Genomic DNA, 12804 nt, shown 5'->3' with positions numbered 1-12804 from the left:
AGAGGCTAACAAGAGGGACTTCGTATTATCAAACGAAGACACTCGACGTCAAAAACCCTTACCAGAGTAGTCAAAAGCCTGACTTCGCCTCACGTCGCCGAAAGTGATCCAGCCCGACGGTAGATACAACTCTCAGAGTGCCACTGACCAACCGGGGCGGGCGAGCCGTCCGTCCATGTCGGCTTGCGAGTGTCGCTTTCAGCCTCAAAACTGCAACCCATCTTGTCGCCCGCCGGCCTGGAGTTAATTCAAACATTAAACATTTTTAGGCGCGCCGTGGCAAACACTTGAACTCCGTGGGCCCCGCGCCACATCCTACTGGGCCCTCCGTTCCGGCACCCGCTCGCCAATGTCAACTCGGCAACACAATGGATTCAAGGAACGGCACAGAAGTGGTCCACCGCCTCATGCCTCTTGCCACCCCGAGCATCCGTAGGTCAGCAGAAAAGTTGAGGGGTACGTCTGCACCGCGGCCGTCACAGCACACCGCGTCCCCGTGTGGTATCTAGACACCCTTGCTACCGAGCGAGAGAGCCGTGTCTCGTCGGCGACCTCTGCGAACTCGCTCGCAGCGGAGCAGGGCTCCACGACATATTCCTGAGGAAGCGGGGGCGTCATGCCATGTACGCACCCGCGCCGCCGAGGTGCAGGCGACGCCGCTTTCGGTGGGTTGGGCTTCCATGGTGGGGATATGTACGTTGACAGATGGGGAGGGGGACTGGAGGTTCTGCTTGTTGTCGGCGGGGAAAAGCCGCGAGGAAATGGGGAGGCTGGAAGGTTTTCTTGGGCGATGGTTGCTCAGAGTTCCCGGGCGCATTAGGAAGCGGCGGGGCTTTGCAGGACGGACTGCATGGCACCTTTGGCAGCCCATCGTGGCGCGAGGTGTGTTTGGAACATTCTGCCAAACTGCAGGCAGACTGGGTGTCCTCGGAGACGACGCCCAGGGAATACCGGCCGAAGCCTCTGGAAATCTTGACAGCGACCGACCGTCAGGCATAGCACAGATTTGAAACCACCTCGCTATCCAAAGCGTGGGGGTGACGAGAGACGTGACCAGCCAGGGTGCCCGGCATGCCGAGTGCGTTTCCGAGGTTCCAATAACCTGTTCCTAATGCCTGTTGTGCGGTGGTCGCTCGAAGCGTGATGTTGCACGCAGCGCGCGGCTCACCGCATGTTCCCGTGGGTTTCACATCCATCCATCGTGCGACCCCGAATTGGCGGCCGAAGTGTCGTTGTTTTGCGGTGGCCCAGATCGGCCGCGTGCTGTATGCCGCCGAAGCCGCGCGGGGTAGTGCCCTGTACCGACCGCCGCGTTGTCTCTGCTTCCCCGCCGGGAAGGGGGCCCAAGCTCTGCGCTCTCGAGGGCTTATCTGGCCCTTTTTGCACCTTATCCACGCTCCTCCCTTTTTAAACTCGGACACCAAAGCCAAGCTTCTTTCGGGAATGTTTGATGGGCCAGTGTGTGTGTGTGTGTGTGTGTGTGTGTGTGTGTGCTACACGGGATCATCTCCATCAGTGCGGCGAGGCGAGTCGAGTTTGCCCATCTCACCTTTGGGCCTCGCCATCCCAAAGTCGCCGACGGTGCTTATGATTTCAGGGGCGAAACAGAGATTGACGCTTTGAGCCTCCCGCGTCCCGACCAGAGGCGACCCGAATCCCGGAACAACATTGGTGCGGCCTTGATACGCGTGCACGTGGGCAAAGGAAAGCCACGGAGTGCGTCGGAGGCTCTGGGAAAGCATCTGACTGAACATCATCCCCCTGACTTCATTGAACAGTGTCGACAGATTGCAAGAGCGAGAAGTTTGGTTCTCTTGGTGCACGTTTTCGAGTCTCACGTTTTCCCCGCGAGCCAAGCGCCGTCCCTTTTTTCCCCGTCTCCTTTCCTCTAAGCGCTTTCCCCCGACTTGCAGTCGCTACGGGGTGGGCTTCCGTGCCGGAGACTGCCTGGAGACCGCGAACGTCCTTGGAGACCTCCGTCATCCGCGTCTCACCCGTGGGGGGAGCCTCATCCGTGCATCGCGGACCTCTCGGATCTCTTCCCGCCCGCGCAGCTCACCACAGCCTCGCTCACTCACTGCAAACAAGTGTCACTCACTCACTTACGTACCACCCTAGCCCGTTCGCTCATTCACTCATTCACTCGCCTGCCCGGCCCCCCGTATACTCACCGTGGTCAAGATGCGTTTCCACTGCATGCCCCTCCTCTACGTCCTCACCTTCTTCGTCCTCATCTCGGGCCTCTTCTCCGTCCTGCTGTCCCTGGCGCCGTGCTTCGTCAAGTCCAAGAACCACTGCTACCGCGGCTATGAATCCCACTACTCCTTCGACGTCGACCGCGCCGACCACGCCGAGTGGATGCGCGCCATCCCGGACAGCACCAACCTCACCAGCCTGTCCATCCCGGGCACCCACGACACCATGACCTTTGACCTCAAGAACCAGGTCTTCCAATGCCAGAACCACAACCTGTCGGCCCAGCTGCACGCCGGCATGCGGTACCTCGACATCCGCGGCCGCCTGGTCAACGACACCATCGACATCTACCACGCCTCTATGCCCACGGGCTACTCCTACACCGAGGTTCTTCTCACCGTGTTCGACTTCCTGGACGACCACCCCAGCGAGACCGTCGTCATGCGGCTCAAGGAGGAGGGCCGGCCCCTCGGCGCCAACACCATGACCTTTGAGGACGCCTTCAACTTCTACCTGCACAACTCCACCGTCACCTCGGCCGGCGCCAAAGCCCACTTCCGCAAGCACAACCCGCGCAAGCCCTACCCGACGCTGGGCGCCCTGCGCGGCAAGATCTTCCTCCTGCAGAACTTCCCCTCCAAGGGCCCCGACAGCCCCTACGGCGTCGTCTGGGAGTCCGCCGACATGGTCCTCGAGGACCTCTGGATCATCCCCAGCGTCGACCACCTCTACATGAAGTGGGAGGCCATCGAGAACGCCCTGCGCCGCGCCGCCACCGCCAAGCCGCACGCCAACCGCGTGCTGTACCTCGCCCACCTGAGCGCCTCCGTCGGCGTGCTGCCCATCGAGGCCGCCGCCGGGAACCTCAACCGCACCGTGGCCGGCATGAACGACCGCACCGGCGACTGGCTCGCCGCGACGGCCGACCGCGGCGACAGCGGCAAGACTGGCGTCGTCATCATCGACTTCCCCGGCAAGGAGCTGGTGGACCAGGTGCTGGCGCGGAACCGGCTGTTGACGGACCGGAGTGCCGAGCTATGAGATGAGGGGGGGAGTGGAGTTCCGAGCGGGTTTGTTCTAGGTCCAGTAATACCATCATTGTAATCGTCTTGCTTCGTCGTGCGTCACGTCATTACGCATCATGATATCCTACCGCAGGGAGTGTGGGATTTCTTTTCTTCTGAGAATTGGCGCCCTTTGGCTCTTTACGACTCATGATCCGACATATCGAGGCTGGAGACGTCAGGAACTTGACCGCATTAGGCAGTTCTGAACGTGACTACAGCTCCATACCGCTCAGCACCGTCTCCATCATTCATTACGGATGCAAAAGGTCCGTCACACCCGTGCCAACGCGGCCTGCGCACGCCTCGTCGTTGCGGCAGGAAGGGGGAGAGGAGTGTGGGAGCTTCCTGGTCCGTCCGGGCCCCGTCTCCGCCCCCGAGATGAGGATCTTCGCCGGGTGCGCTAGCGTCGGAAGCCGGCTGATCCGCACAGCCCGAAACGGCGCCGGCGCCTGGGTGCTGCGGGTTTTTTTCCCAAGACCTTTTGCATTGCGCTTTTTTTCCGGAGCTCTAACTCGTCCAGACGCTGAGTCGTCTTTCGATGCTGGGCCCCAGCCGCCAAGCCACGAAGCGCGGCTTTAGAGGTTTTTCTTGGTATCACGTCCATTCGGGCCGTTGAGGCAAACAGCACGCGTTCATCTGCTGTTTCGGCTTGCCTAGTTGGCGGTGTCATCCGCCCAATGGCCTCGAGTCCGGCGCCGCACTCGTCGCGGTCGCTTGATGATCTGTGTCAAACTCTCCGCGATCTCGATCGTAGACGCAAGCGACCTTTCCGTTTGACGCCGTTTTCTTGTCCTGTCGCACTTTCCCGCTTGCTCCCCCCCCACTCGCACCACCGTCCGGCCCAATCCCGTCCTCCGCTTGCCGGGCCTGACTTGACGCCAACTACGCAAGTGGCGGTTTCAGTCAGGGTTTTGTTTCCCGCGAGCTGCCAAACATGCACTGCCTGCGTCGGGTCCACGAACGAGGGATGGGATTCGTTCATAGATTGCCATGTCGTTCATTGGTGTTCCTTTTCCCCCCCTCCTTCGCTTGTGCAAAAGATCTTCAGGAACGGGTACGCGCATCACAATGGAGCCAAGCGATCTTCATCAATGTTACCCGGGTGAACAAGTCGCGTTGTTCCCACCCGTTTTATTTTCCCGCAGGATCAGAGGATGGGCGGGCTGGGCACGGGTAATTCGCTCTGGACCTGAGCGGAGCCCCGATCGTCGCCGGTTACGTCTTGCAGACCTACTTGCCGGGTACTCTTCCAAGCTTCCAGCTCAGCCTTGGATTGTGAGATCGAGCCAGGTGTCTCGTGCGATACCCGAGTGTGGGAGAGCTCTCGCTGAAAGAAAAAAAATTACTTGTTTGTTAGCGTCGGAGGCTCGGAAGGTCAGTCTGGTGCTAGTTCTAGCGCCCATAGTGGGAAGTCGGGGACACATGGGAAAGTATTCGGGTAGGGAATCTTGGATACGGATGTTTGAACAACGGGACAGGTATCTGATGTTGACGTCAGGTCACACGTAGCTTCAGAACCTCTCATTTTCCAATTGAGATGGCAATAGAGGTCACAACACATAGACTTTGTTGTTTGTATGGACAAGGGAATGGGGGGCGTTATTTGCTAACTCTGATAGACAATAATACTTTCATATCATTGCTGAAGCTTGGAATCGTGGTTGGTGATGTGACAAGCGTTGATGCGAGTGAGCAGTAGCTATGACTTACATTGACATTGGTGATGATGAGTACGTGAATGTTGCCTGGCTGTTCGTGTCATTCCAAAGCAGAAGCATTGCAATACAAAAACAATCAAGCTTACCGGAGGGTAATCAACGTACCAGAAGCAAAATGGTTCGAGTGCTGACCGCTCGTCGTTCAAGGGCTATGAATCCTTGGTGCTCATATGTGTACTTCTACATGAGTACCATGTATCTTCTTGTCTATATTTAGCCAGACAATTTGCCTTGTCATCAAAATTGTCCGAGCTGTTCCCATTCACAGTTTCAACTTGAGGGATGCGCAACTTTCTGGTCCGATTAAATGTTGTAAACCAACATTCCCACGATTGTGGAGAACGCAAATTCTTGAATGCGAGGGGATACGTTGATGCTTGGTTGTCTGATATGTCTGATGAAAAAGAGTAGAAGACAGTACTGGGACCGGATCTTCAGATCTCGTGTACTATTTAAAAGCAGTCCTAGTTTAAAGGTTCATTAGTTAGTTGTCTTGAAGACCATTACGTTGAGTCTCATAAGCAGAAGTTCAGGTAAAGCCACGAAGGGTCTTGCGAAGGAAATAACATGTAAGGGTATAGTTGTCAAGGTGAATGCTTTTCACTTCAGGCATGCAGTTTTGATCTGAAGAGATAATGTAATCTTTCATATTCTTGTCTAATTTCTCTAAGAAGCAATATAGCGTATGCTAGATAACTTAGAGCATGCTTTGTCTGCGTTAGCAGCTTTACTTTCTGAATGTCAAGTCTCCATACACAACGACAATCAAGCCAAGCGTTTTGTCACAGTTACCTCGGCCAAGATCGTATCCTGTTTAGCCATACTCGAAGTCGTATACATCGCTTACTCCGGCAATGACGCCATGTTGAACCACTTTTCCATCAAAGTCTTCACAGACAGCTGGACGACTACTAAACACATCCACCATACTTTTCGGCTTCTTCGGCTGGCTTCGTACTTAACTAGGCTAAACAGATAACAGCGACCTCTAAGCATGAAACCTATCTCTAGCACAAAAGCGAGTATAACAGCTTATAATTTGGATTGGGAAAAAGGAATGTGAATGAAGGCTATGGAAAACCCCAACATGGCTGTTTACAATCAAGTTTAATTTGGACCAAAGAGTCCGGCTGACACGCCCGGCTTTCCCAATAAGAGACATAGTAACACCACGATAGTATGCAAATTTCCAGCAGAAAGAAGGGTACGAAGAAGTCGCTTTCTCTATGATAACCCACCGCCCTGCTGGAAACCTCATCTGTATCAGCATCGAGGTCCCTGGTCCGTTGACAGCGTTTTACTTTTCTTGGTTGTCTAATACAAAGGGAAACAACTCCACTTCTTTAAGCTGCCGACCCAGACTTCCCTCGAGTATGCCAGTGCCTATTGCGAAATGTACGATGCTAATTACAACTGCCGGTTGGGTGATAGCCTGGTAGTCTCCTGGGTCCGCAAGTGTCTCATCACATTGGCAAGGCTCACTGGCGAGTGCGTTAAAATCGACGCCGAGGGGCGTACCAAGGACGTCCCTGAGGAACTGAAAATGATTACGAGTTGTTATACGAAGAATAAGGAAGAGTTCTGGATGAACCCTTTAGGAAGTATAAGGACCCAAGTCTCCTTTGCTTAGACGCCGTATCCCATGGAGCCTGCGAATGGGTCCATGCTCTACGTATCTGGTATTTGTGGGAACAGTAGGACAACTCGTCAAGAAAGGCATGCTTTCTCTTAGTTACGTCAAGAACTGGAATAGCATTCTGTGCTAGAATCAAAGAATATATTTTAAAGTTAAGGCGAACATCTAGTATTGTTTGCTGTGACATCGTGTGTGAGGTTGAGAAAAGGAGGTGCTTGGGTATGTTCAGCCCTGACTGAAATTTGAACAAGGTAACATAGCCTTTGGCCCTAGAATAATATCTCTGTTCTGGAAGTCGCGCCCTTCAACACCACTTGGCTGTTTCCCTTTGTAGCAGTCGAGCGCGCGTCGAGGATAGATAATAAATTTTTGGACGCGGTTAAATCACTACTCACCTTCACATCTCCTTCACCTTGCAGACTACTTACCAAGCTTCCCTAGCTTTCCATCACCAGAAACGCCGAGAGCCCTTGTTACTGCTGTAGCCATCTCGGTTTACGTACCTCTTCGTCTTGGCTGTTTTGATACTTCGGCAAATTTCCCGTCTTCACAACTTTATCCTCACGACAACGCACCGGAACACAAGCAAAACCATCCCTTCTGGTTTGGAACCCCCTGGAGTTTCTATTGTCAATGCTAGTTTGGTTAACTGACAACTTTGTTCACAGATCACGAACAGTACGGTACAACCAAAACATCATGGCGGTCATTTCGCGTCTCAGTCAGCTCACGGCGGACCAAAAGCGCATGTGCGACGACCTCCTTGCTGTCCTCATCCACCGCAATCATCCCATCGACTCCCCTACCTTAGACGAGGTTCGTGATGAGTTCTGGACCAGAGTGTTCACGTCCAACTGGACCACCAGCGATCCCAACATTGCCCCTGCCCAGCTCCGCAAGCGCACCAACGACGAAAGCGCCCTCATCATCGGCACCCTCAACCAGAACGTCCCCAAGAACGGCAACATCCCGGGGTACCGCCGCGCCGGCCAGCCTGTGCTACTCAAGGTCAGCATGAAAATCGACCCTCACTTGGACGTGGCCGTGGCCAGCTTCTTCTGGGTCGACCAGCAGGGCCACCGCGGATCCGAGCTTTCCAACGCCTCCATTGACATCGAGGGAGATCTCACCCTCGCCGAGGCCAAGATCGAGGTCGGCTTGCACTACGATATGAACGAGAAAGACCGTATTGGCAACTGGAATTGGTCCAAGATTACCCACTGGGGTCGCGCGCGACTAATCAACCTGGCTCAGGGCAACACCACTCTTGCCGGAGAGGATGTAGAGGAGCTCAAGCCGGTGCGCTTGGTCCAGGAGCATTGGATGCACACGGAGGAGGATGATCAAAACTCTCCAAGCCAGGATAGAGCTCAAGATGGTGTTGTCGAGGTTTAGATCACACACCACACAACCACAAAGCAAACTGAAGACGCCCAGCATGAGTAAGGCTTTGACGACGTAGCTGGGAGAAAGAGACTCGAATAGCATAGCTCTTTCTTTGGCCTGTAGCTAGGACAGTACTTTGCTGAATAGGTTCACGTTGAAGCACCCGCACTACTGGTAAACAAGCTATAACACTTGAGTACCTCGTGAACTAAAGGTAGAAAGGAAGTTGTTTCAGAAGAACAGTGATATGCTATGCTGTGATAAGATACAATAATTCTGTCTCTCAGACTGCGTGAGAATGTCACTCTAAAGTTAAAAGTAAAAATGTGCCGCTCTTCTCAACTTCATGACCACTTGTGATTACTAATTTTAGACTTCGGGAAGGCGCGGGTCTTCTTCTTTTCATCCCGCGCAAAGGTGGCACCTGTTCTTTCCTTTTTCACCACCGCATTTATGGAAAGACATTTTTTGCTTTGGTCTAGCCCTCTTTGAGATATATAGAGCTATCATAGATAATCGAGTGGAACAGTTTTCCTTGTTGCGACGGATTGGAGCTCAACACAAAAAAAAGCTGAAAGCGGTGAATTGCAGCCGCGCGCACTTGGAGTTCTCTTAGCATTGCTAAAGTGCTTTCCTGTTCATTCTCACATAAATCATTTCATCAAAAGACGTCACGACTTCAGCAGTGTTGCGTGAAGCTCCGGCTGAGTCATGCCCGTAACCCCAATGGAGATAGATCTACCTACTAAGAGTTCTACACTAACATAGTGTCAGCTCATGTATAAAAATCGGACTGGGAGTTTTCAATGCCGTTCTTCCGATTTAGACTCGCTACAGTCGCGGAGTTCTTCGACAGCTATTACAGCGTCTCAATATCAGTTCATCATTGGAATAATGAATGCAGCGTGACAGTCACTGATGGGATACTATCCTGTTGTAAATAGTGTCGTCGACATTACTTCAGAGCCAATAAAAGATTCTGCCGAGAAACATACTTGACGTCCATACACTCGCTCTACTCCGTGTACTAGGCGTTTCGTTCTTCCTGGACTATAGTTGTGGTATGGTGAGTGTATAAAACAGCAGGATGCACCGGACCCAGAACAAGGTGCCCAAAGGGATCATGGAAAATAAGTGAAATGAACTAAAATCTGAGCTAAATTTTTAGACTAGATTTTCATAGGTTATCAGCATGATAGCTTGATCCACAGGAAACAACTCAAGGATGCAACCTAATACACGGCCGACATCTCTTTTCGCTTAGCTCGAGAGCTTATAAGTGGGATTTGCAATGAGCCGAACGAAACCTTACAAAAATTTCAGACCAAACTTGTCTAGTTATCGAAGAAAAAAGCCAATTAGTTATGTATGCAAGGGTGGTGTTGTGTCAACAGGAGTTGCGGGTCGCTGACCCGACAGTAAAGGGGCATTTGATTGGGATGTAGCTCGAGGGTGCGACAACCGATACGCGGAGCCTTGAACGGAGGATGGCCACAAGATCAAGACTGAATAATCTTAAAGTGATAAAGAGGGTTGATCCCCGACTGATTTCCAGAAGAAAAAAAGACACATCATCTATTAAAAAAAATCCCCATTATTAGTCATTAGTAGTCGCGATCTAGACCAACATCACTTCACCCAATCTCCACCGGGCCAGATTGTCCGTAGTTTCCCTAGATCTCCAGGTATGGCTGCGGTATATCATGCGTTGAAATACGATCGTGATGGTATGCAGAAGATCCGTGCTGTTGTGACAAGGCCATACTCTGCCACTCCTCCAGCGCCCTTTGCTTCTTCCTCAGATACCTACACCACATTATACCGCAAACAACGCTAGTTATCGCAACGATACCGATTCCAACACCAATCCAAGCCTGGGCACCAACTGATAAGCCCTCAGAGGACCCAGAGTTGTTGGAGTTGATACTCCCACTAGGTCGGGTTGTTGGGTTGGTGTCAGTAGATCCTTCTCCTCCTGTCGTTCCTAGCGTGTATTGCGACCCCGCAGATGTTTCGAGAGAGGGTTGCGCCGCTGAAGTCTGTGTGGTTTGCGAAAACTCGGTCGTCGTCGTCGGCGTCGGAATGGCTGAGTTGCTTGGGACAGGCTGATCAGTGATGTTGAAGAAGGCGGAAGACATCTGAGGTGCCGACTGATTGCCTTGAATAGAGGGATCTCCTTCGAAAAGCCAGAGAAAGAAAACATTTGAGGAGGCCAGTTCAAAATCGTACGTCTGAACATTCCACTTAAAGTCCTTCACAGGACCTTCATCAGTCTCTATGCCCTTGGTCAGCTTTTCGAAACATCACAAAACGTCTTTGCAAACCTACAAAATACAACGGGTCCCAGATTCGCTGCACCACCGGCCAAAGCTTGTTGCCATATTGCAATGGTATACTTGGTGAACTTAGTATTGTAGCTGATCTTCTTCGTCTCGCCAATGCTCCATGTCTCCCTACTCTGCCTGGGAGTAAAGAATTGAGATGAAGTCAAAGGAATAACAGAAAAGAGAAGCACCGCCAGAAGAAGCATGTTGGAATTGTTTTCGGTACGCAGTTGCCTGAAGGTACGGCGGAGACTGTGGTGTGTTCTCTATTGATATGCTCTGTCTGAACGGCGGTCTGGCTGAGTCTGACCCGACAGTCTGGGTCGCTGGGCCTGCTTGTTTGACCATTCCATTCCAAGCGATGGCAACTCCTTTTGAAATTTTTAATTTCCAACCAACGATGACTGATGGGAATCAAAGCAGTGGTGGCTCTCATTATGTGGCCAGTCCTCACGATAGTTCCTTGACCGGGCCTCGAAAAACGAGGACTTCCTCAACAGATATCAATGTTTTCCACAAACGTTCGCATAGAGTTACAAAATAGTTTTTGAGCGGCAAAGAGAAGACTAACATTGGAAGGTCAGATTCAAAAGAGTCACCATTCAGTTACAGACATCGTGCGTTGGAAGCAGGTACTTTCCTATTCATCGTCTCTGGCTTGGCATTGTGTGTTGGCTAGGTGCTTCCAACAGTTCTGCCAAGGGTTGTTGAGCCCCGTCCAGTCATGCTGTGCAAATTTGCGCTGCTACCTGCAGTTCGAAATTGAATGCGCCAACCGACCCGTATTGCTGATTGGTCATTGTCAAGGGTGCCTCAAATCCAACGCAGTTCCAACACAGTTACAACGCAGGATGCAACCAACGGTCTGTTGCATCGTACCGTTCTTCATCCTGAGGCCGATGCTCATACGGAACTTATTCCACGAGGCCATCTCATTGGTCCCAGAAACGGACGTGTCAACTCTCCAAGTTGTTTGCGCTCGCCTAGATAAGCGGCCCCTATGCGGATTGTGGTGTTGCCATTTGTGCTGTTGTCTCTGGGATTTTTCCTCCCTTTTTAATAAGGGTCGGCCTCTGGCGGGTCGTCTGGATCAAATCTGATGTTGACAAGCTTGCTTCTCTTGACTATTCATCCATGGCCAAACCCGACAAGATGCATTTTCTACCCGTTAGGCCACCAGCCAAGAGAAGCGTATGCTTCCTTGGAGCGGTCTTTATCACGATTGCGCTCTTCTTGTACAGGCCGTTCCTTGGCCACATTCAGCAGCAAAGTGGTACAGATTTACCAAGATTAATGGGTAGTATTAACAACAGTACACTAGGCGTGAGTCCTTTTTGTCCACCACGGGCTGGAGTGTCTTCTTACAATGCCTTACCCTCTAGTTTGAGAAGATTTTCGTCATTGGCCTACCCAGCCGAACTGATCGTCGAGATGGAATGCTCCTCCAGACGGCACTCAGCGACATGGATATCGAGTTTGTTGACGGTGTTCCTGGCAACACTGTCTCCAACAAGGCGATTCCGAAGACAACCGAGCATGATCGCCTAAACGATGGCGCCATAGGATGCTGGCGCGGACATATGAATGCGCTTGGGGAGTAAGTCTCCTCCGCTGAAGCTTTTCTTTCTACTTAGTAACACCTCTTTCAAGAATCGTTCGTCGAAACCTATCTTCAGCCCTGATCCTTGAGGATGACGTCGACTGGGACATCAGGCTTAGGTCGCAGCTTCACGACTTCGCCCTCTCAACTCAAGCACTTTCTCAGCCTCTCATCAATGCACCCTTACCTGGTGGGGTCTCCAACCTTGAAACAGTACTAGACATCCCGCTTGACAACCTTCCTTCTACTGTTGCGCCGACTTTCTCGCCTTATGGCGACGACTGGGACCTCCTGTGGATCGGCCACTGCGGCATGCATTTCCCCTTCCTCGATAGGAAGGGTGTGCCCAAGGCTCGCGTTATTCATTATAACGACGTTACTGTCGCCCCGAAAAAGAATCTATGGACTTTCAACATTCCCTTTACTCTAAAGGAGCAGTATCCTGAGCACACCCGCGCCGTCCATCGTGTCCAAGAGGGTGTTTGTACGCTGGGTTACGCCGTGAGTCAGAAGGGGGCTAGAAAGCTACTACAAGAGGTTGCACTGAAGGATGTCAGTGATGCTGTTGACATCCTCTTGAGGTTCTTTTGCGAGGGTGGTAAGGGACGGAAACCACATAACTGTCTGACGTCGCAGCCTGCCCTCTTCCACCACCATCGGGCAGCTGGTCCCATGAGTTCCATGAGCGACATTGGTACCCATGATGGTTTTAGAGATACGAGTATGACCGATATGGTAAGGTGGAGTGTAAGACTGAACGCAGATGCACTATTGGAGGGGGGGACAGAATTCGTTGATCAATACCCCGATGATGTTTGACGCTATAGGGATGTTTTTTGCTTCTTTCTTCACTGCTAGATCAACCCTTTCCTAGCAC

At 52.1% G+C, this 12804-nt stretch overlaps 4 protein-coding genes across 4 annotated transcripts; 3 read left to right on the top strand and 1 right to left on the bottom strand.

The window, feature by feature from the left end:
* Positions 1-405: 405 nt before the first annotated feature.
* ColSpa_05900 (uncharacterized protein) lies at positions 406-682 on the bottom strand (the record flags this gene model as incomplete). The annotated part of the gene is made up of 2 exons (XM_049272112.1): positions 406-597; positions 632-682. 2 exons carry the CDS (start codon positions 680-682, stop codon positions 406-408), a joined length of 243 nt encoding a protein of 80 aa, XP_049128069.1.
* Positions 683-2181: 1499 nt separating this feature from the next.
* ColSpa_05899 (1-phosphatidylinositol phosphodiesterase) lies at positions 2182-3237 on the top strand (the record flags this gene model as incomplete). Its single annotated transcript, XM_049272111.1, has 1 exon — positions 2182-3237. The coding sequence occupies one exon, from the start codon at positions 2182-2184 to the stop codon at positions 3235-3237; it is 1056 nt and encodes a 351-aa protein (XP_049128068.1).
* Positions 3238-7316: 4079 nt separating this feature from the next.
* Positions 7317-8012, top strand: ColSpa_05898 (uncharacterized protein; the record flags this gene model as incomplete). The annotated part of the gene is made up of 1 exon (XM_049272110.1): positions 7317-8012. One exon carries the CDS (start codon positions 7317-7319, stop codon positions 8010-8012), a length of 696 nt encoding a protein of 231 aa, XP_049128067.1.
* A 3778-nt stretch (positions 8013-11790) lies between these two features.
* On the top strand, positions 11791-12746 carry ColSpa_05897 (uncharacterized protein; the record flags this gene model as incomplete). Its single annotated transcript, XM_049272109.1, has 2 exons — positions 11791-11924; positions 11978-12746. The coding sequence occupies 2 exons, from the start codon at positions 11791-11793 to the stop codon at positions 12744-12746; spliced, it is 903 nt and encodes a 300-aa protein (XP_049128066.1).
* Positions 12747-12804: the final 58 nt, after the last annotated feature.

Source organism: Colletotrichum spaethianum, assembly GCF_022836535.1.
Source record: "Colletotrichum spaethianum MAFF 239500 DNA, contig13, whole genome shotgun sequence".
Classification (NCBI taxonomy): Eukaryota; Fungi; Ascomycota; class Sordariomycetes; order Glomerellales; family Glomerellaceae; genus Colletotrichum; species Colletotrichum spaethianum.
This window is presented reverse-complemented; position numbering and strand designations above follow the sequence as displayed.